Source organism: Helobdella robusta (assembly GCF_000326865.2).
Source record: "Helobdella robusta unplaced genomic scaffold HELROscaffold_4, whole genome shotgun sequence".
In the NCBI taxonomy this organism is placed as follows: Eukaryota; Metazoa; Annelida; class Clitellata; order Rhynchobdellida; family Glossiphoniidae; genus Helobdella; species Helobdella robusta.
In genome coordinates, this window is record NW_008704902.1 from 8,760,785 (window position 1) to 8,781,113 (window position 20,329).

The 20,329-nt window shown below is 31.8% G+C and overlaps 3 protein-coding genes across 3 annotated transcripts; all 3 read right to left on the reverse strand.

Annotated features, from left to right (window-relative positions):
- Positions 1–6,135: 6,135 nt before the first annotated feature.
- HELRODRAFT_163005 (hypothetical protein) lies at positions 6,136–9,884 on the reverse strand (the record flags this gene model as incomplete). Its single annotated transcript, XM_009025046.1, has 7 exons — positions 6,136–6,293; positions 6,447–6,593; positions 6,685–6,943; positions 7,095–7,228; positions 7,306–7,581; positions 8,101–8,271; positions 9,785–9,884. 7 exons carry the CDS (start codon positions 9,882–9,884, stop codon positions 6,136–6,138), a joined length of 1,245 nt encoding a protein of 414 aa, XP_009023294.1.
- A 2,528-nt stretch (positions 9,885–12,412) lies between these two features.
- Positions 12,413–13,577, reverse strand: HELRODRAFT_163006 (hypothetical protein; the record flags this gene model as incomplete). Its single annotated transcript, XM_009025047.1, has 4 exons — positions 12,413–12,561; positions 12,618–12,760; positions 12,987–13,020; positions 13,322–13,577. 4 exons carry the CDS (start codon positions 13,575–13,577, stop codon positions 12,413–12,415), a joined length of 582 nt encoding a protein of 193 aa, XP_009023295.1.
- A 5,506-nt stretch (positions 13,578–19,083) lies between these two features.
- HELRODRAFT_67202 (hypothetical protein) lies at positions 19,084–19,720 on the reverse strand (the record flags this gene model as incomplete). Its single annotated transcript, XM_009024294.1, has 3 exons — positions 19,084–19,254; positions 19,420–19,491; positions 19,619–19,720. 3 exons carry the CDS (start codon positions 19,718–19,720, stop codon positions 19,084–19,086), a joined length of 345 nt encoding a protein of 114 aa, XP_009022542.1.
- Between the last annotated feature and the right edge of the window lie 609 nt (positions 19,721–20,329).

Below are 20,329 nucleotides of genomic sequence, written 5' to 3' on the forward strand. Positions count from 1 at the left end.
AGGATGGCGACAAACTAAAAAGATATAATTGGATTAAGTTATGTATTTAAATGAAAATATAGGCGAACAATTTAGTAACTCCATTTCCACGTTAGGATCACTTTCATGCGGATATAATTATAAAACAAATAAGTGAAAACAAATATGTGGGTTTACAAATTTCAAACAAAAGATAATAAATTTTAAATTTAGCCATTTCTTAAAACTTTATACGAGAACATTGGTGATTCTTAACATGATGTAAAAAATACTGAAATAAATATAATCATAAAAACCAAATACACCAAACATTCACACGAGTTTATGCTATAGTTCATTGAATCATATCATCGTAATAAAAATTAAATTAGTAATATAAGAATATATAAGTTTGACAACGCGTCCACGTTATTCTTTAGCGGCCAGCTCTGAAACATTGTCTTCAGCGACATCTTCTTCATCACCTTCATCTTCATTATCGTGCATTGCCTCTAATTTTTCTAAAAAAAAAAAAAGTAAATAACCACGTTGCATCATCACCATTATTATAAAACAATAATATAAAAGAATTTCAACTTATATCGGTCTTTTTTTTATTAGTCTTTATTATTGCAGCTCTGACATACGCAGAGCCACTTACAATATATCAGATATATATTATCTATATAACTTTTTATTATGTTCTTCAAATCCTTATCTATTGTTTTGAAGCAGCCATCTTCACCACAAAAGCTGTTTATTCTTTTCACACGACGTACACATGCATTTATGTGCATCACACACGCTGAGTATATGATAGCTATTGAGATGTTTGACTCAGCGAGCATTTGAACCACTGAGCCATCTCGCCGGCAAACATGCGACAACTTACGTCGTCTACCCATTTACCGACCTCGAAAGGATGGACGGCTGGGTTGACCTGGTTGTCTTGTAATTATTCATAACTATATAATTTTTCTTTTATTTCATGACGTTATATACTTCTACTAATAAATTTATAATAAAATTATATGTACATTTATATGTTTAAATTTTTTAATAAGCTTATCTAGGCTCTTTGGTTTGCTGAATCTTGAAGAATTTAAAATTTTACAAAGTTTATTTTTAAGCAGCAGATCGTAGTATTGTCTGCTGTCTCTGACGACCGTTTAAAAACTGTTGTATTGTGTACTGGACTGCAATGAATTAAATAACCTTTTTTAAAATAAAGATTTTATTTTAAAGACTGGTGAGATTTTATAGTCTTTATATATGTATCATATATCACATGTGAGAAGAACAACAATCCAAGACGTCAAGTTGCATTGGCCCGGACAGAGCAGTGCAGAGAGTGGCTCACTAAAAGCAAAGGTGAACAAATGAAATCTCTGTATCGTATAGCAAAACAAGCGAAGCGTACGAAAAAAGACATAGTTGGTGCCTCATGTATCAAAAATGAGATGGTTCTTGAACAAGATGAGACCAAGCTACAGTGGAGAGAATACTTCAACCGTCTGTTAAACGAAACAAATCAAAGGCAAAAGTGATCCATTGAACTGTTCATCATATCGGGGTATACGTCTGTTAGAACACTCCCTGAAAATTGTCGAGAAAATCATTGAGAGAAGATTAACGTAGTGCATCACAATCGGAAATTATCAATTTGGTTTCCTAGCGGGGAAATCAACAATTGATGCAATTCACATCCTTCGGCAACTGCAAGAGAAGTACCTCGCAAAGCATCAACAACTATCACACATTTTTGAAGACCTTGAAAAAGCATTTGATCGAGTTCCCCTTGAAGCAATCAGGTGGAGTCTACGTCGACAACTCATTCCAGAATATCTTGTTCGACTTGTGATGGAAATGTATACAAATACTAAGACTCTCGTCAGCACAACGGTTCGAAACACAGATGCATTTGACATCGGCATTGGAGTTCACCAAGGCTCGATTCTCAGTCCACTGTTATTTATAACTGTGATGGAAGAAATCACAAAACCGATACGCACTGGTGACATTTGGAATCTAATATATGCTGATGATATCGTTTTAACAGCCACGTCTGAGCAGAATGCAGCACAGATGTTTGAAGATTGGAACACCAGACTCGCCGATCATGGATTCAAAGTCAACATCAGCAAATCCAAAGCAATGAATACTGGTGAACCCATCCAATCCACAGCTACTGGACGATGGCCCTGTTCAGTTTGCAGTGTAACCAGTGGTGTCACAAACGTTGTTCAAAAATAATTGGTACTTTACCTAAAGTGTCCAATTTTGTTTGTCCTGCTTGCATCAATCCACAAAAACAAATACGAAATAGCAATGTTTTTGAAGCCATTAAGATAGAGAAAGTCACATCGTTTCAATATCTAGGGGATGTTCTGGATTGTACTGGAACAGCTGAAGCTGCCGTTCGAGCACGCATAAGTGCAGCCTGGAATAAATGGCATCTACTTTCCTCTATATTGATGCGGCGTGACATCCCACTACCAACCACTACGATCAAGACTTTATAAATCTGTGATACGTCCGGTGTTGTTATATGGTGCAGAAACATGGCCAATGACAACCAAACTAGAACAACAACTTCAACGAACCGACATGAAAATGCTCCGATGGATGCAACGAATTAGTCTGAAGGACCAATCAAATCACCGAAATCCTGCGTCGTGCTGGTTTAGATGATATAAAGAATGAATGCCGGCAACACAGTCTGCGGTGGTTTGGTCATGTCAAACGAAGTGAAAACAGTGCCATAACTTCTCTTGCAGATGTTGAAGTACCTGGCACACGTCCCAAAGGCCGTCCAAAGAAGTCCTGGTCGCAAACAATCGAGCAAGACATGAAAGCTCTAAATTTAAATGAAATGGGTACAACTGATCGTCTAATTTGGCACAAAAAGTTTATGGCAAAGAAAACCACGTCCTACCTCGGGAACCGGGTCTCTGGACGCGAAACGAAGATTGATTGATATATATGTATCACATTTGCCCACTAAGTGGTACAAACATGTCAATTTGGGTCAGGTGGTTTTGAATTAGTAAAATTTTACAATAGATTGATAAAAAATAATTTGATTTTTGTATTAAAAAAAGATCTGGATAATTATCCTTTCTAAAAAATCTTTTTGGTTAGCGAATTTTTGAACATCATGCATTGTTGATTTCTCTGTTAGAAGAGTATAAGACATTTAATTTTTTTTTAATAGAAAAAAAGTTTTTCGTCATTTGATATTTTCTTACTCATTTTTTCATGGTTTTAGTTTTACTGTATGTGAGGATGTCTCAATACCACGCCTCAAAGTTTGCATTTCTGCTGCTAATAAATAAGGTATAAGTGTAAGAAGTCAACAACATTGTGAAAACAAAACTGACGGGGCTCCGCAAAATATATTAGTGTTTCAAACAAAACTGAAGATCAGTCATCCTTTACGATATAAATCCTTCCCATTATCATCAAGTTAAAATTCATCATTAAGTCAATCTGGTGACTTGACTAACAAAATGAAAAATAAGTTAAAAAAGACAGTTGAATAGAAATCGTAATTATTAAAATCAAGATTACAAAAACTTTAAATGTTAGGCTCAATAAAAACAAGTTTATTTATATATATCTTATACGTATTAAAATTATAATGAACGTTAAACAACTAATATTTTTATATTCATCAAATTTTGAGTAATCACTAAAGTCCTTAAAAATTTTTAATTTAAAAAAATTGGTATTGAACATATAGTTAAGCTTTCGTTTGATCTTTGTTGTATTTCTCAAATTTTAGACTGTAAAAGTTGTTTGAAATTCATCCTTCAAGCATTTGTGTGATTCCATTTCATTTGAAAAATAACAATTGGTCAGGTCACTTATCAGGGTGTTAATTTAAACACTAAAACTAGATAACACACGTTATTAAAATGATGTCAAGCAAAAAATTTGGCACTTAATATTGATTTTCTAAGTGATTGAAGCTTTCAAAAACCACTTAAAATTGAAATTGATCGTTTCGATCTCCAATGAACTAAGATATTCAATTGTAATTCTGATAAGAATTACAAAAAATGTTAGAAAATATTTTTTTTGTAACAGAGTAGTCGCGGACTGGAATAGACTCCCATAATCTGTTGTTGACTCTCCAAATACAAGTGTTTTTAAATCTCGTTTGGATTTGTTTTGGGGTGATGCTAAATTTCAATATAGGTGATACTTTTAAACTGACGGTTCAATTGGATGTGTGTGCTGATAAGTAGAAATGGTTTGAGATTTTTAATATATTAGTATGATTGAATAAGAATTTTTCATGGATGGATGGGAGTGAATTAATGAGAGAATAAGAATTTTTCATGGATGGATGGGAGTGAATTAATGAGAGAATTACTTATGCAACATTTATAATACTCATATTATGAGGTTAATGTAATAATTATCATATGGTAAAAATATGAGCATAAATATAGGTAAAAATATGTACTTGTTTAATTTTTTATCAGTAATGACTGAGAATATGTATGATTGACTTGGATTGATTATTTCATTACCCATTTTAAGGTTGAATGCATGTGCGTATTTCATTTATATATTTTTTGGATAATTATATTTTGTATTGATTTCATAACTTTCTTATTATTATTGTTTTTCATATGATTGTTTGGTTTTTTTATTGATTGGTAAATAGTTAATGAAATTTCTAGGTTCTAATATAATTATCTGATATAATAATTAATGATTCATGAGTAGGTGGGTATATGAGTTGGTATATGGGTAGGGGAGGTTAAGGAAATTAGATGGATGCATGAATGTTTGTTTATTTTTTCTATTGCATGGGAAATGTGTAGTTAATTTTATGCTATTCAGGTGTAGGATGGGATTAATGGGGTTAGATGGATAAAGTATTTTATTATATCTTGGTTTATAAGTTTGCATTTATGGTGACACTCAAGACACTGTTAGTGTTAATTTATTGTTTTTGGAAATTATTTTCAATCTGCCATGGTATAATGCATTATCTTCGTGGTTATACTTGTGAAGCAATTGTACGAATGTATCGTGGTATGCATGTATAATACTATGTATTTTTTTCCTGTAAATTCGGTAATGGGCAATAGCCCGTGCTTTGTTCAAATAAATAAATAAGATATTTATTTAAGGAGGCTTTTCAATAACAATACTATAAACCAATAAAAGTGCTAGGGCACGTTATCATATTAACGAAATCTTGGTTCCAAAAAAAAATTTTGGCAAGTTAAAATTGTCTATTTTTTTAATTTGTCCTTGTATTTTCATCTGTTTTCAAATTACTACAACATAAACAATTGTTTTATTTAGATATTTCATTTAGATTAGTTGTTAATATCTAATCTTTCGAAAGTAATCAAACTTATGTTCATAATGATTTGATCCTGCAACATTGCATTCTAATCACTCAAAATTTTTTTATACCATTTTAGCTTGTTTGATATTTATTTCATTTGTTCAAACAATTTCTATTTCTCGGTTTTATAAATAATTATTTTATTATCTTTATAATTTAGTATGATTTTGCATTAACTTTTCAATTTCCTCAACAATTTTCAATAATGTGCTTTATTTATATTGAGATGTAGGTATATGCATTTAGGTAACCATGCAAACGTCAAGATTTAAAAGTATTCTAACAACATTTGTAAACCTACTAGACAAATTATTTGGAATTTCAAAGTAAATATTAAGTTGGTATACTTGTAAATTTGTTTTAATTACAATTAGTTACTCATTATATACTTGCATAAATTTTTCATTTTTTTTATCGTTATATCTTCAATTTGTGACTCGCAAATAGAAAATTATATATTTAATTACGTTCATCATATACACTATATGATTTGGCGTGAGATTTTCTGATAAACATGTCTAGCTAATTATTATGCGTTGAAAAATTTCTCAATGAACTTTCAACAGCATAGAGCTGTGACAATTTAAATTAAACATTTCAATAAATAAACGTTATAAGAAAACAAATGAATTGTTTGCGATTCTTATAAGTGAGTTTAGTTTATTTAAATAACTAAATTAAAATTTATCATCGGCATAATAAACCGGTTAAAAAATTGTTTGTAACCAAGATTTGCGTTGCAAGAAATGTCAATTCTGACATTAATAATTCAAAACTCTTTTAAATTGATAAAAACATTGACAAGATTAACCTTTTTGCTTAAGAGCAGCAGCTCGTTTCTTGCGAGGACCATCATCGTCATTTTCAACTGCTGCCTTAGGATGACTAAACTCTTCTAAATGTTTCGGGTTTTTCCTAAATTTATAAAGATCACTGCGTTTATCCATTTGAAAACAACAAACGGCTGAATATTAAAATTTCTAAAATGATAATAATAATAACCGAAAACAGTCAGCCCCAAATTGACATGGGACTTTCGCCTTTTTTCTTTCTTGTTTCTTTCCATCCCCATTATTGTCATCATCACATTCTTCCGCATCTTCCTCCTCTGACTTACTTCTTTTCCTTTTGTTTGTGACTTTTTTAGAATTTTTCCATGAATCGTTAACATCGTCTTCCTCCTCTTCCTCTTCCTCGTCATCATCAGACCTTTTTCTTCTTTTGCTTACACTTCTTTTGTTACGAGATTTATTCTTTTTGCTACCTAAAAATAATTTTAAACAAAGCCAAGAAAACTTAAAAAAACGTCTGACAAACCACAAAAATACTGTACATAATAACTCTGAAAAACTAACTTTGCCTACGCCTGCTCTTATAATCGTCTTCATTATCTTCATCGTCATCATCGTCCTCATCGCTATTTCGTTTTCTATTTCTTCTTTTGTTCGATCTTCCACCTCTTTTTTTAGTGGAGCGAGGTTTGTAATCATCATCATCCCCTCCTGATTCATCTTCATCCTCTTCTTCCTCCTCATCTGATTCATCAACTCTTCTTCTCTTTCCTCCTCCTCTTCCAGATGATGATCTTCTTTTGTTTCCTTTGTTGCCGCTACGCTTTTAATTAGTTTTGCAAAATTTAAATATAATTACGCAATCAGACAATAAATAGTGATAGTGATAAGTTCTTTAGAAAGAAATATGGTAACGAGCAGTTTTGAATACTGGTAATTTGGAATTGCATGACATAAATAATAATTGAACAAACCTTGACCTTGGCATCCCAATCACTGCCTGACTCAGCATCATCCATGATAAAATCACTGTCTCCTCCTTCAGACTGTTCACTGTCATCTTCTTCAATGACAAAATCTTCATCACTCATTACAAAATCATCATCAGCTGCAAAATCAAATGCATCATTCCTCACATAATGCGGAATTATACAGAAAATAAATTAACGCAATTAATGTGCTTACTGTATTTTGGAATTTTTTGTGTAGCTGCTCTTGGAATTCTCTTCCTTCTTTTGGCACCATCATCGTCGTCGTCATCATCACTTCCTCGTCTTCTAGTTGGAGGTTTTCTCAATCTAGTGGTTGGAACCTTCTTGTTGTTCTGCTTTTTGACCTTTTCCTCAATATAATCATCCTTGTTACTATCATTGCTCTCTTCGTTCTCATCAACATCCTCCTCCTCCTCATCATCATCATCATCATCACAGTAATCAACCTGCTTTCCTTTTTTCAGACCAGCTAAAAAGTGTAAAAGTGTGTATTGTAATCAGTAGTAATTATTATATTAGATAACTATGTATAAGATTTTTACTTTTCAACAATTTAAACTCTCAGCATAGACATCTAAAACGTAACATTAACAATTTAAATTGTAAAGCTAAGTTTCGAGAACTAGTTCCGATTTTAACAGCAAGAGATGCTTCTTCGAAGGTAATAGGAAAAATATACAGCACGTATGTTTAACGTGTGACGATGTATGGCAGTGAGACATAAGCCATGAAAGTGGGAGGAATGCAGCGTATGGGAAGGGCAGAAAAAAATGATGATTAGGTGGATGTGTGGCGTAACACTGAGGGACAGAAAAACGAGTGAAGAGATCCGACAAAGGTTAAATATAGCACATGTGTGTGATAGGGCGAGGCAAGGTAGATTGAGATGTTTTGGACATGCGGAACGGAGAGAAACGGATGACTGGGTGTCAGCATGTAGACATGTGATAGTAGACGGAGAGAAGGGTAGCGGAAGAGGAGGATAAACTTGGAAGAAGTGTGTGGCAGATGACATGAGAAAGATAAAGTTGAGATGGGAAGATGCATAAGACCGCGATGTACGGAGAAGTTGCATCCTTGGAAACCGTACAACCCGTGCAAGCGCGGAAGCACAGACGTTGAAACGATGATGATATATATGCTGATATAAGACCGAAGTCTTGACAATATGTAATAAAAACCGATTTATTAGTGTTTATCAATTTATCAACTTATATTCGAATTTTTCAATTTGTCTTAGTAAATTTTTATCAACAAAATTGAGTCAGTTTAAAATCGAAACTTTATTTTTATTAACAAACATTTTATTAAAATTATTTAATTATTTATTAAATTTTTTGACGTTAAACCATCATCGTCTGTGCATTATTTATTAATTTAGTGATCAGTATTTTTAGTTTTAATATTATTAAAAATATATAGAAATAGATTCAAAAAAGAAGCATGAAAATCTAACAAAAAATTTAAAATTTGTAAACGACAGTTGTCAAGGTGGCAAAAGCATATATATATATATATATATATATATATATATATATATATATATATATACAATTATTTATAAAGATCGCTGCGTTTTATTAAAATTATATTAAATTAAAAAAATAATAATAAAAGTTTTTTATTTAACCTTAATAAACTTCATCAAGATGATAAAAGTCTCGTTATAAAATTTGAGAAACTAAACTACAATGCCAAAAACGCAGTGATCTTTATAAATAATTGTATTTACGATATTCTAAACCCAAAATTATCTGAATATTTATACATCTATCAACAAAATGAATCAATCAAGTGATGTTTCTGTTTCCATTCTTGACTTGGTTGCTGCTTGTCGATCACACGGGTTAATCAGTCTTGTTGAACGTCCAATCTTGGACCTTGGCATACTTCACATCCAAATAATTGCCATCTACGCACAAATGAAAAGAAGTTGACGGGTGCGAATCATCCGGCCTGTCCTCGTACATCCTCTTTTTGAAAGCAGGGTAACACAATAAGCTTCATGGGCAAGCATTGTTGAAAATATAAACAATCAGGTCTAAGACGTTCAAAAGACATTGAATGAGGCCAGTGGGTTAAAAGAGAGAGAAAAGAATCTAGTGATTTTCAACTTGTCAGAGAAAGAAGATCAAAACGACTGTGAACTTGCAATAAAGATATTCAAGCACATTTCAAAGGTCATGTCAGGTCAGTCTCTAGATTAGGTAGAAAGAATGAATCGGTTATTCGTCCGGTCTTGATAAAGTTGGATAGTCTGAATACGGAAGAGGATCTTTTAAAGCATGCCTCTAAAATTAGGTCGTTAAAAGATAACCTAAAAAAACATCAGACTATGTAATGATTTGACGCGTGAGCGAAGGAGTGAACTGAAGAATTTGGTGATGGATGCTAAAGCGAAAGAGACGACATGTCACAAGGTTTTTTATACAGAGTGAGGGAAGCGGTTGGAAATTGGAAGATAGTAAGGTTCATGAAGAGGACAGAAAATTAGATGGTTTTTGTAAAAATGAAGGTTCATCAAACGGTTTTGTTGGTAGTATGCCGAGCTTTGATGATGATTTCAATGATGGTAACATATGCTTTGGACTGTTAAATATCGGATCAATAGCATCTAAATTAAGTGATGTGTATGAACTCTTGGTTGATGAACTAGATGTGTTATTGCTAACTGGAACATGGCATGAGAATCAAAATGATGTTTCTGTAAAATCGGCAATGCCTGACAGGTACGGCTGTGTTGATTATATCAGAAAATACGATCCAAATCATAATGGATTGATAATTTATTTTAGAAAGAGGTTCAGACACAGACGATTTGACATACCGTCATTAACTACCTTGAGGCAAACGCAATAAAAATGACATAGTAAGCATGAATTTGGTCTGTTGGCCATATATAGACCTAGATCGATGCCCATCACAACTGCTTTCTTTAGGGAACTTAGATGTATTCTGGATAATATGTTGCTGTTGGTTTCAGACCTTGTTTTGATTGGTGATTTCAATGTTCGTGTCGATAGACTAGAATGTCCGCATGCCAGATCATTTCTGGAATTGTTTGATGATTTTCTTTTGAAAAATTGAGTTGACCAGCCTACTCGTAGCATAGGAGGAACACTGGATTAGATTGTTTCTAGTAACAGTTTGTATAATTTGGATGTAATGGTTTATCCAAGTGGAATACATTCTGACCAAGGGTTGGTTAAAGCTTGTTTGTCTTTTAGAAGAAAACGCATCAGTAAATACTACCGAACGATCAGATGGTGCAAACATACTGATGAAGAAACATTTATTTCATTGGTTATCTGTTCGCCGATTGGTAAAGCATGTTCAGGTTTGATCTGTTTGTAAATGAAATAAAAAGGATTTTAGATATAGTTACACCGCCACACAGAGTAGAATGTCGTCGTGATTCTGTAGTGCCATAGTATGATAATGAATGTCGGCAGCATAAAGGGCTTTGTAGAAAGCTTGAAAGAAGTTATAGAAAATCGATGTCAAGTGATGAAAAGATAAATAGATTAGTGCACTGAAATCAAAGAAATTGTGGTTTTGGCTAAAAAAGAACTATTTGTGGCCAAATTTAGTTGATGAGAATAGAAACAGGCCAAAACAATTACGGAATGCACTAAATAAACTACTGTGCAAAGATTCTGTTGACAATATTGATAAGACTGAAACGGTGCACACTAGTGTTGGTTTTCTAAAATTTTTTGAAGACAAAATTGAACGAGTTCGAGATGCAACGGCTAGTAACAAATCATCTTTTCTTGAGAAGAGGATTGAAATAAGCAACGAGTTTCTAGTTTTCCCGAAATATAGTGAAGAAAAAATTATAAAGATAATTTTAAATTGTCCAACAAAAACATGTTTACTTGATTGTCTGCCCACGTATTTCTTCAAAAACATATTAGTTTATTTTCCAAATTTTTAGCAAGTCTCATCAACACGTGTTTGACTATTGGCACTGTTCCTGCACCTTGCAAACATACAATGGTAATACCACTTCTTAAGGGGATAGATCATGATGTCAGTGATATTGCTAATTAAAGGCAGATTTCAAATCATCGTTTCATATCTAAGGTAATGGAAAGAATTGTCGCTAAGAAGCTGTAAACCATTTGTCTAAAAATAATTAGTTACATATTAATCAGTTGAAATATCATTCAACAGAAACGGTCTTGCTACATGTTTTCTTAACATTGTGTGCAACAATGGATAACCAACACGTATCTGATTGCATTCCTAAATACAAGTGCAGCTTTCGATTGCAAAGATCATGATATTCTACTGTGGCAGTTATGTTAAAGTTTTAGTGTAAAGGGGTTCAGATCATACTTTTCAAATCAAACTGAGCAGATTTTGTATAATAAAACCTGGTTTAAAATTAAGAATATAAAGTTTGGTGTTCCTCAAGGGCCGGTTTTGGGGTCACTGCTGTTCCTACACACAAGAAATCCTGGATGTCATCAAGTCTTTTGGATTCACAAGAGCATGCCTTCGCTGATGATATACAAATAATTGTTAGCTGCCCGCCGGAGGAGTTTGATAAGTCGGGTAACAAATTAACACGTTGTCTGGGAGGTCAATAAATGGATGATTAATAACAGATTAAAACTTAATCAGAGTAAAACAAAGCTATTGCCGGTAGGAACCTGACAACAGCTCTCAAGAATAAATATCTCCTCACTAAATATAGATAATTTTAAAGTGGAATTCTGTTCAAATGCCTCAAGTGTGGGTGTTAACATTGATTCTAAGTTAAAAATTGATTATCACATAAAATCATTGATGAGAGTCTGTACTTTCCAACTGCACAAGTTGAATTTGTTAAAAAAATCTATAGGCAAAAAAAACTCTTTAGATGATGATGCATGCATTCATCCATTTGCGTTTGGACTATTGCAACAGTGTGTTCAACGGCTTACCTGAAAAGTCAATTATGATGTTACAGTCAGTTCAGAATCGTGCAGCTAGAGTTGTGTCTGGCGCCTTCAAATATGACCACATCTCGCCAATTTTAAAACAACTACATTGGTTGCCTATGAAAAATCATGTTCAGTTTAAAACTTTATAAGTTTTGCTGTTTTAGCTTTTAGGATATGGAACAATCTCCCAAGCCATTTACGGGACCCTAGTTTAAATCTGTTGACATTCAGAAGACTGTTAAAGGCTTATTTGTTTTCAACCTAACATTACTTTTTTTTTTGATAAATTTTACATTTTAATCGGCGCTCAAAAAGATCGTTAATGTATTCAGTCCATCTTTCAAGTACTTTTTTTTTCTCTAAGATTACTTAACCGGATATGGCTTTTATGCATCTAGAAACGGTACAAGCTCTTTTTCCAGTGATTTCTTTGATGTTTTTATACATCGCACATGTATTACTGTTTTTGATCTTTTCAATGATTTCGCACTTGTCATTTAACCATTTCTCCTTTGCCTCTAAGCACATTTTTTGATTGTTTTGTTCAGCTTATTTTAACTATCAAGATTGCAACCTTTTATTTTCCTTTGTTCATCCATCAGAGATATGATGTCATCTGTTATCCATTTCTGACCTTTTCTCTGCTCCTTCACAGGTATAACTTCCCTTGCTGATTCTATGAGGGCATCTTTAAATATTTCATATTTAGATTTAAGTCTTCCGTCAATAATTGAAAATACTTGACCTTCATCTCATCATTTTGTGAAAGACTGACAAAATTCAAACATTTTGGGACCACTTCTCTCTTGATTTTCTTTAACTTGATTTTACAAACAACTGGATTATGATCACTGTCACAATCAGATCCAGGGCAACTTTTGCATTGTAAAACAGCATTTCGAAATAGTCTATTTATTGTAATGTAATCAATCATATTTCTTACCTTGTCTCCGGGACTCTTCCAAGTATATTTTCTCCTTGGGTGATAGTCAAAGAAGATGTTGATAATAATTTGATCATTTGTGACACACCATTAATTCAAACTAACCACATAATTAAACTATCAACAGAATAAAGTCATTTCAAGTGATGATTCAACGATGGCAATGCAGTATTTAATTTATTATGAAATTGAAACCCATTCAGTAAGACTTTATAAGTTGCTTCTATTAATCATGAATGTGCCCATTGAATAGGAAATTTTGTTGTAAATTACTTGAATTACATATGAATTAAAATAGTCGGAAAGCATGATGATTAAATATTCATGATACAAACCTTTAGATTTTGAAGAGATTTCAACATTTTCCTTAGAAATATCATTCAGTTTGTGAGATGACTTTTGTCTGCTAGCAGCTCCTACCATCCAATCTGGCAAATGTCTTTTCTGGTCGCTAACAGTAGTGATAGGAGTTGAAATAGCGGTGGTGGCACTGTTAGTTGTAGTAGTAGTGGCAGTAACTGCAGTAGTAGTGCCAACAGTAGCGGTAACGGCTTCAGCATTTGATATATTATTCTCCTTTACTGACTGCATGATATTTTATATTAGTAAACTAACCAACAAAGCAAATTTTATTAATTCAACGGTGTTTCATATAATTTTCCTTAATGCATATAAATTTTAATTATCACTAAAACTTCAAACGTGTATAAAGAACTGTATAGTATAAGCTATATAAAAAAATTGTTTAAATAAAAAATTATTTGAAATAAATAAATAATTAACTGGCTTGATCCCAATCCAAATGATTATAATAAAATCCTTAATTCATCATATATATGGAATAACATCTTACACATCTTAACTGAAAGACTACATTTTACATTATTTGATCCAGTTACGTCATCCATCCCCTACTCCCACCAATTAAAATTACAACACACAACTTTCGTCAGCGCAAACATAACTATCAAGTCGCCACCCAATCTACATATCAGGAAAAGACTTTCATCACAAGACACCTCAAACATATTAACACTCAATAAAACTTTTTCATTCACACAACTACTTTTTATTTATCAATCAACTCACTAAGTCATCATCTAGTCTATTAATTTGCGTATTTATGCCACTACTTCCACTTTCTTTTATTTTTCTTTTATTTATTTTATTATTATTATTTATTTTATTCTATTTTATTTTTCATGTTAAAACATTTTTCTTTCTCCGTTTTTTTTTTTTATTTATTTACTTATTTGTTTGATTTTGTACTACTGCTTTGCATGCCGTAACAGTTTCAGCATCTGTCAGATCCTGATTTTTAAAGAATAATAATAATTAATAAAAAAGTTCATTCTCAATGCATAAAACGGGTGAAAACAGTAAAAATAGCGAATTTTCTGCATGAAACACATAAAATAACACTCTTTAAAAATTTTAAATACAATTCATTTATCTAAAACTTATTGTTTAAATTTATTATTTACATTTATTGTTTAAGTTTTCAAATTAATTAAATTATTAACTTAATTAAATCTGTTGATTGACTCTTGCATTGTTATCATAAAATTTCACTCATGGCATTTATTCTAAATATTTGAAATTTATTCATCGGAGTATTTTAGTAAAAGAAACCCACATTTATATTTCATGCTTCTTTATAAATTGCTACTAGAGTGACAAGCTCATGAAGACAAATTAATCTTGACTAATTAAACAAATTTTATTTAACACTCATCGAATAGAATAGTTAGGCATTCATCCCAAAACACACCAACCTAAAAACTTAAATTTGGGCTGAAAACAATTTAAGCCCATTTCACAACAATAAAATTAAGATAAATTTTCCATAAAATCACTGGGTTTCAATAGCAAAATTCGTAGTTGAAAACTAAAAAAAATTTTCAAAAGTTTTAAAGGCCCCCACAGCAAATTTTTAGCTACACCACTGAAGACAAGTATATAAAAAGAGAAAAAACTTGACAACCACGACAGGTCATTAATTCAACCATGACTTGATTCATCTTGATTTGGCATATACTACACGATATGTATGAAAACAAAAACCATGAAAATCTCACATTTGTGGCAGCCTGGTCCTCATTACCATCTGATGAATTTCTTGTCTGACCTGCATTTTCTTCCTTTGACAAAGCATCTAATGACAATTCATAAAATATTTCAAACAATGAGCAACCGAGCTAACAAATTAACTTAATTAAATTTGCAATAAAATAAAAAATTTTCCCAATCACACAGTTGATGGTCTGTTGCTATAGACCACAAAAAACCTAATAAAAACCACGATGAGTTGGGCTCAAAAATAGTTTCTGAAATAGCAATGAAAAGAATCCCTTTTCAGTAAAGCAGGAAAAAATTAATTTACAGTACATAAAGATTCTACAACAACAACACACGTTTAGACGACATTTTCCCCGAGATCGGGGGTTGCCGTTTGGCTACCTATGATGAAACCATTGTCACTTCTGTCATCATAAGTAATTTATTTGGCTAATTTTTACGCAGGACGCCCTTCCTTACGCAACCACAGTTATAAGCGGTGGGCCTAGCCTTTGATGATCCAACATCACTCACAAGGCAGTGAGGGTCAGTTTAATGTCATAACCAGGACATATAAAGATTCTAGCTATTAAAACAATTCTAAAAATAAGAAAATTTATAAAAATAATTAAAACTTAACCTTCAGTGATGATTTCAACTGCATTTCTGTTCAAAAACAAACAAAAATTCATTAATTAATTGAATCAACTTATTTAATTTTGCAACTAGATAAAAAAAAGTAGTCGATCATGTTCAATGGAAAAAAGTCAAGAGGCGAAACATACAACTTGGGAGTTAAAAAAGGGAATTAAGGGTTGTAATGGAAGGTGCTGCTAGATAATTTAGAGACTAGTAATAGATAGATTTCAGAGTCATGAAAAAAATAAATAATGCTTAAACCACTGACAAATTGAAATAGCAATGGCTTGTTAACTGGCATGTAACTTTATTAACCACTTAACTGATTATCCCAAGTGACGATGTTTCCTCAGGAAATTATTAGTAAGCCCATATACGAGTGGTATTGGTCCAAGAGGGACAGTATAGAAACGCCGTTTTTCGGTAAAGTTATGTCCTATAAACATTTTGTTCAGCGCAAACGTAATATGCATTTTGCTGACAATACTAGTTTTGATGCTAGGGTTCACCCAATTCCAAAACTATATAAAATATGGCAAACTGTTGATAATCTCAACAGCAAATTTTCTTTTACTCAAACACCTGAAAGAGATATCACAAATAGTTTACAAAGTTCGTTTGGGATGGATTCAATTTATCCCCCTAAATAGAGCCAGGTTAAAAATAAAATCATACATGTTAAGTGAATCTAAATCAGGATACATTTGTTCATTTATAATTTATAATGGTTAAGGCACAATACATTGTGATCAATATACGGAGGGTACTATGGGTACAAGAATAGTAATGACTCTGATGAAACCCTTGCTGAATATGGGTTATTGTCTCATTACAGACAATTTTTATACATCCTCAGAACCAAGTGATATTTTGTTGAAATACAAAGCAGACACATATGATACATTGAGACTAGCTTCAACAGATTTACAGAAAAAGAAGCTAAAAAAGGTTAAGTTTTTGCTTACCAGAAAGGAAAGGTTCGTGACATGAAATGAAAAGATAAAAAGGATGTTTAAGTATTTTCTAGCATCTATAATCCAGAAATACTGGAAAATGAAGAAAAAAAAAGTAAAGAAAATTCCCAAAGTAGTCAGAGATTATAACAATTCAATGGGTGCTGTTGAATGCTTCAAAATTTACCATACACAAAAAAATTGAGTACTTTTTGATAAAAACATTGTTTCTTAATTTGTATATATGCTATATTTGCAAAAATTAAATTTAAAAAGTATGCCATTTTTTAGACTTTTTGAAAGAAAAAAAGAGCCCAATGAATGGTAAGATCCTTGGCTATGTTGCTCCATTAAATGAATCATAAGAGGCTATAAAAAATGCCATAATGGATTTTTTCAACGAAAATGAAATATCTTTGTGCAATGTATTAACACTGGCTTACAAAAATGGGTTATTTAATTAATTGAGCTAGATTTTGGGTGTTCCGTATAATGGTTAATACGTATGTACCATTTTAATGAGCTTCCTCTGAAACATCTACTTTTGCATAACATTTGGTCCAAAGACATTCTCTGGAAACATTATCAAACTTTCATAATTTGCCCACTGTAAAATTTAGAGCTGGAGGAAATTACTTACCAGTTTTAAAATCATGGTGATATTGATATAAGCAAGGATCAAGAATATCTTTATTCAATTAAAGCGATTGAAGCAGAAGAAATAGAAAAAAATTTAGTTAGAAGAGAACCTGGTCTCTTGGAACATTCCCGATGATTGATGACTGCAAACAGAATCCTACATTTGTATGTGTCAAGTGACTCACCATCAGCAAACTTTATAGTACTGACAGATTATTTCTTTTTTGTTAATGCTCTTTTTTGATTTTTAATAAAATTGCAGCCTCAGTGCTAAACAGGAGCAAGACATTTGTCTTGTATAATTTCACTTGCTTGTTTTCTCACTAATATGATTGAGTTGTATTCTGAGAACTCGGACACCCAGGAAATATTCTGCCATGTTGCTTGATGAAAGACCATGCATTAGAAAAGTTGCCGCCAGAATAAAATAAGCAAAACTGTACATTAAATTGAGTTCAGATAATAGATAAAAAATATTCGAAATTCATTTTTTAAATTTTAATGCTGACGACTATTCTAATCTCCTAAATTTTCAGGAACTTGATCAGATTCTACCACCAATGATAAAACACACCTCGGATGATGAAATTGAAAAAAAAAACAATAAAATTCCTTACAAGATATTTTCCTTTCATACTCAAAACGTTGACCGAAACAAGTAAAAATAGTTTCAGTCGTCGCCAGAGCTGTTTGTAGTGAGATGAGAAAAGCAGTTCTACAGTTTTGTTCTATGTGTACTTTTGTTCTAGCAGTTCTACAGTTTTATTATAGGTATTGAAATAATGTGTACTTTTGTATATTTTTTTTCAATTTTAAATATTTTACATGAATATGGATTAGATATTAAACAGGACTCGTTATCAAACTATATAAGTGCTGTAATTTAAGATTTTTGACGATTTTTTTATTTGATTAATAAAAAGGAAATGTAATTTTAAAATATAGTAAAAACAAGTTGTATTTGATAAATAAATTGATTTAACACTTGCCTTGTAAAGTACCAGCAATTATAATCAACCTTTATATAGCAATCATACGGAAAAAGGTTTAGATTAAAGTGCGCATTTTCGGACTCAGGGCGACAGGTATAGCCCATTTTTAAATTATTTGTTATACCAAGTGTGTTTACAGATGCTGGAGTAACATTCTATCGCTTCCACGTCATCTAAAAAAAAATTTCTATGAACAACCCTACTAAACAGTACTAGGAAGGACATAGATAACACAGTAAGGAATTTAAATAATGTTAACCACCGCAACCCAAAAGAGATAGTTTTAAATAAAGAAAAACGATTGAAGACTTTACAGAATTCAGATTAGAGGGCAGAGTTAGTTACACACAACAAGTAAAGAGACAAAACTTCTCTCTCCAAACAACATTCTTAAACTAAACAATTAATATCAAACTATTCCAGTTTAGGACCTTATAACAAGTATTATATGGTCAAAGATGTTTAAAAATAAGTAAAAGAAGAGATCAAAATGCTGAAATTCCACAGCCGGATTAAAATAGGGCAATTAAATGATTAGAAATAATTTCACTATTGGGTAGCATTGGAAATAACATCTGAAGATTTATAAACTATATTAAAAAAAAGAGGATACACTTATGAAACAGTTGAATGCATGGTAAAAAGCACAAACACCAAAAACAAGTGCAACAATAGAAAGATTTAAACAATCATGTAAAATCCAACCAAAGATAAAAATATGTGGCGAATTTGTTCTTCAAGTTAAGTTTTAGCTGACATTCAGTGTTTAAACAGCTGTCAATTCTTCATATTAAAAACATTGTTGACTTAATAAAATTAAATTGAAAAAACTAACAACCCTTCATTTTTGTAATGAATCTTGAAGAAGAGTTTGTCTGGAAGAAGTGAGATAACATCACCATGTTCTAAAGGTTGAGGCTTATCTTTTGGCAGAACAACAGATGTGCTACCACCAACGGCCTTGTAGAAACATGGGTTGGTATGGATCTATTCCAAATTAAAAAAAATTTAGCATAAGAGTTAATTATTAAAAAATGGAGCTAATACAATAAATGTTAAATTCAAAAAAAATTGTAATAATTCGGTTATGGTGAAATGCTTTACAATAGATAAAAATATCTCTAAAATCCAGGAGTTATTCAGATAACTAACTGGAACAATTATAAGTTTTCCATCAACTATTTCTAAAGTTGCATGATTCCTGGAAACTCTTTTATCTGTTATCTGCAAAGCGTCACATGGCAGACGTCACAAAATACAGTAAATTAAACATGCAAAAGTTATTGTCGTGTGGTAGATTTTAGGTAATCATAATAAGCGATAGAAATTAATATAAAAACACAAAGTTAACCTTAAATAGTGAACCCCGACCTATGACTGTTTTATCAGAAGGTATGCAGATGGGATCTCCACCATCAACTGGGTACAATGACACTAACGATGTTGATGACATTCTATTACTGAAATCAATCACTTCAAATGCTTTGCTTCATTTCAATGAATAATTTGAAAATATTTATAAATTATTAATTCATAAACTTTATAAATCAACAATAACTCTTTTAAACCAAATTTTAAGATGACATGAATCAAATTGTATGTAGGAATTAGAAGTGAAAATGAAAAACCATTTATTTTAGATAATCTATAAGTGCTATAATGCTTCTTAAAGTCTTACCTCAGGGAACTGGGTCTCTGGACACTAAACGAAAATTGATTGACTTCAGAAATCAATTTGAAAAGTATTTTGATATGACAGTTCTTAAGGAGCCAACTGTGTATTTTTTAAATTGATATGCATTTGATTTTTTAAATTTAATTGCATTCATCTTTAAAAATAGTGGAAAGAAGCAAATTTAAAATAGCCCACACATAAACTGCAAATTCAAAAGGTTTCAAAACAAGTACAGTATTATGAAATATGCTGGATATTATAATACCTTACATGCTTTGAAGCTTTTTGAATCTGCAGATTATGTTATATTATTTTAAATATACTTCTTTCCACTATTCTCAGAGATGAATGCCAAAACTGAACTCTTCAGCCAATAACTAGTAATCT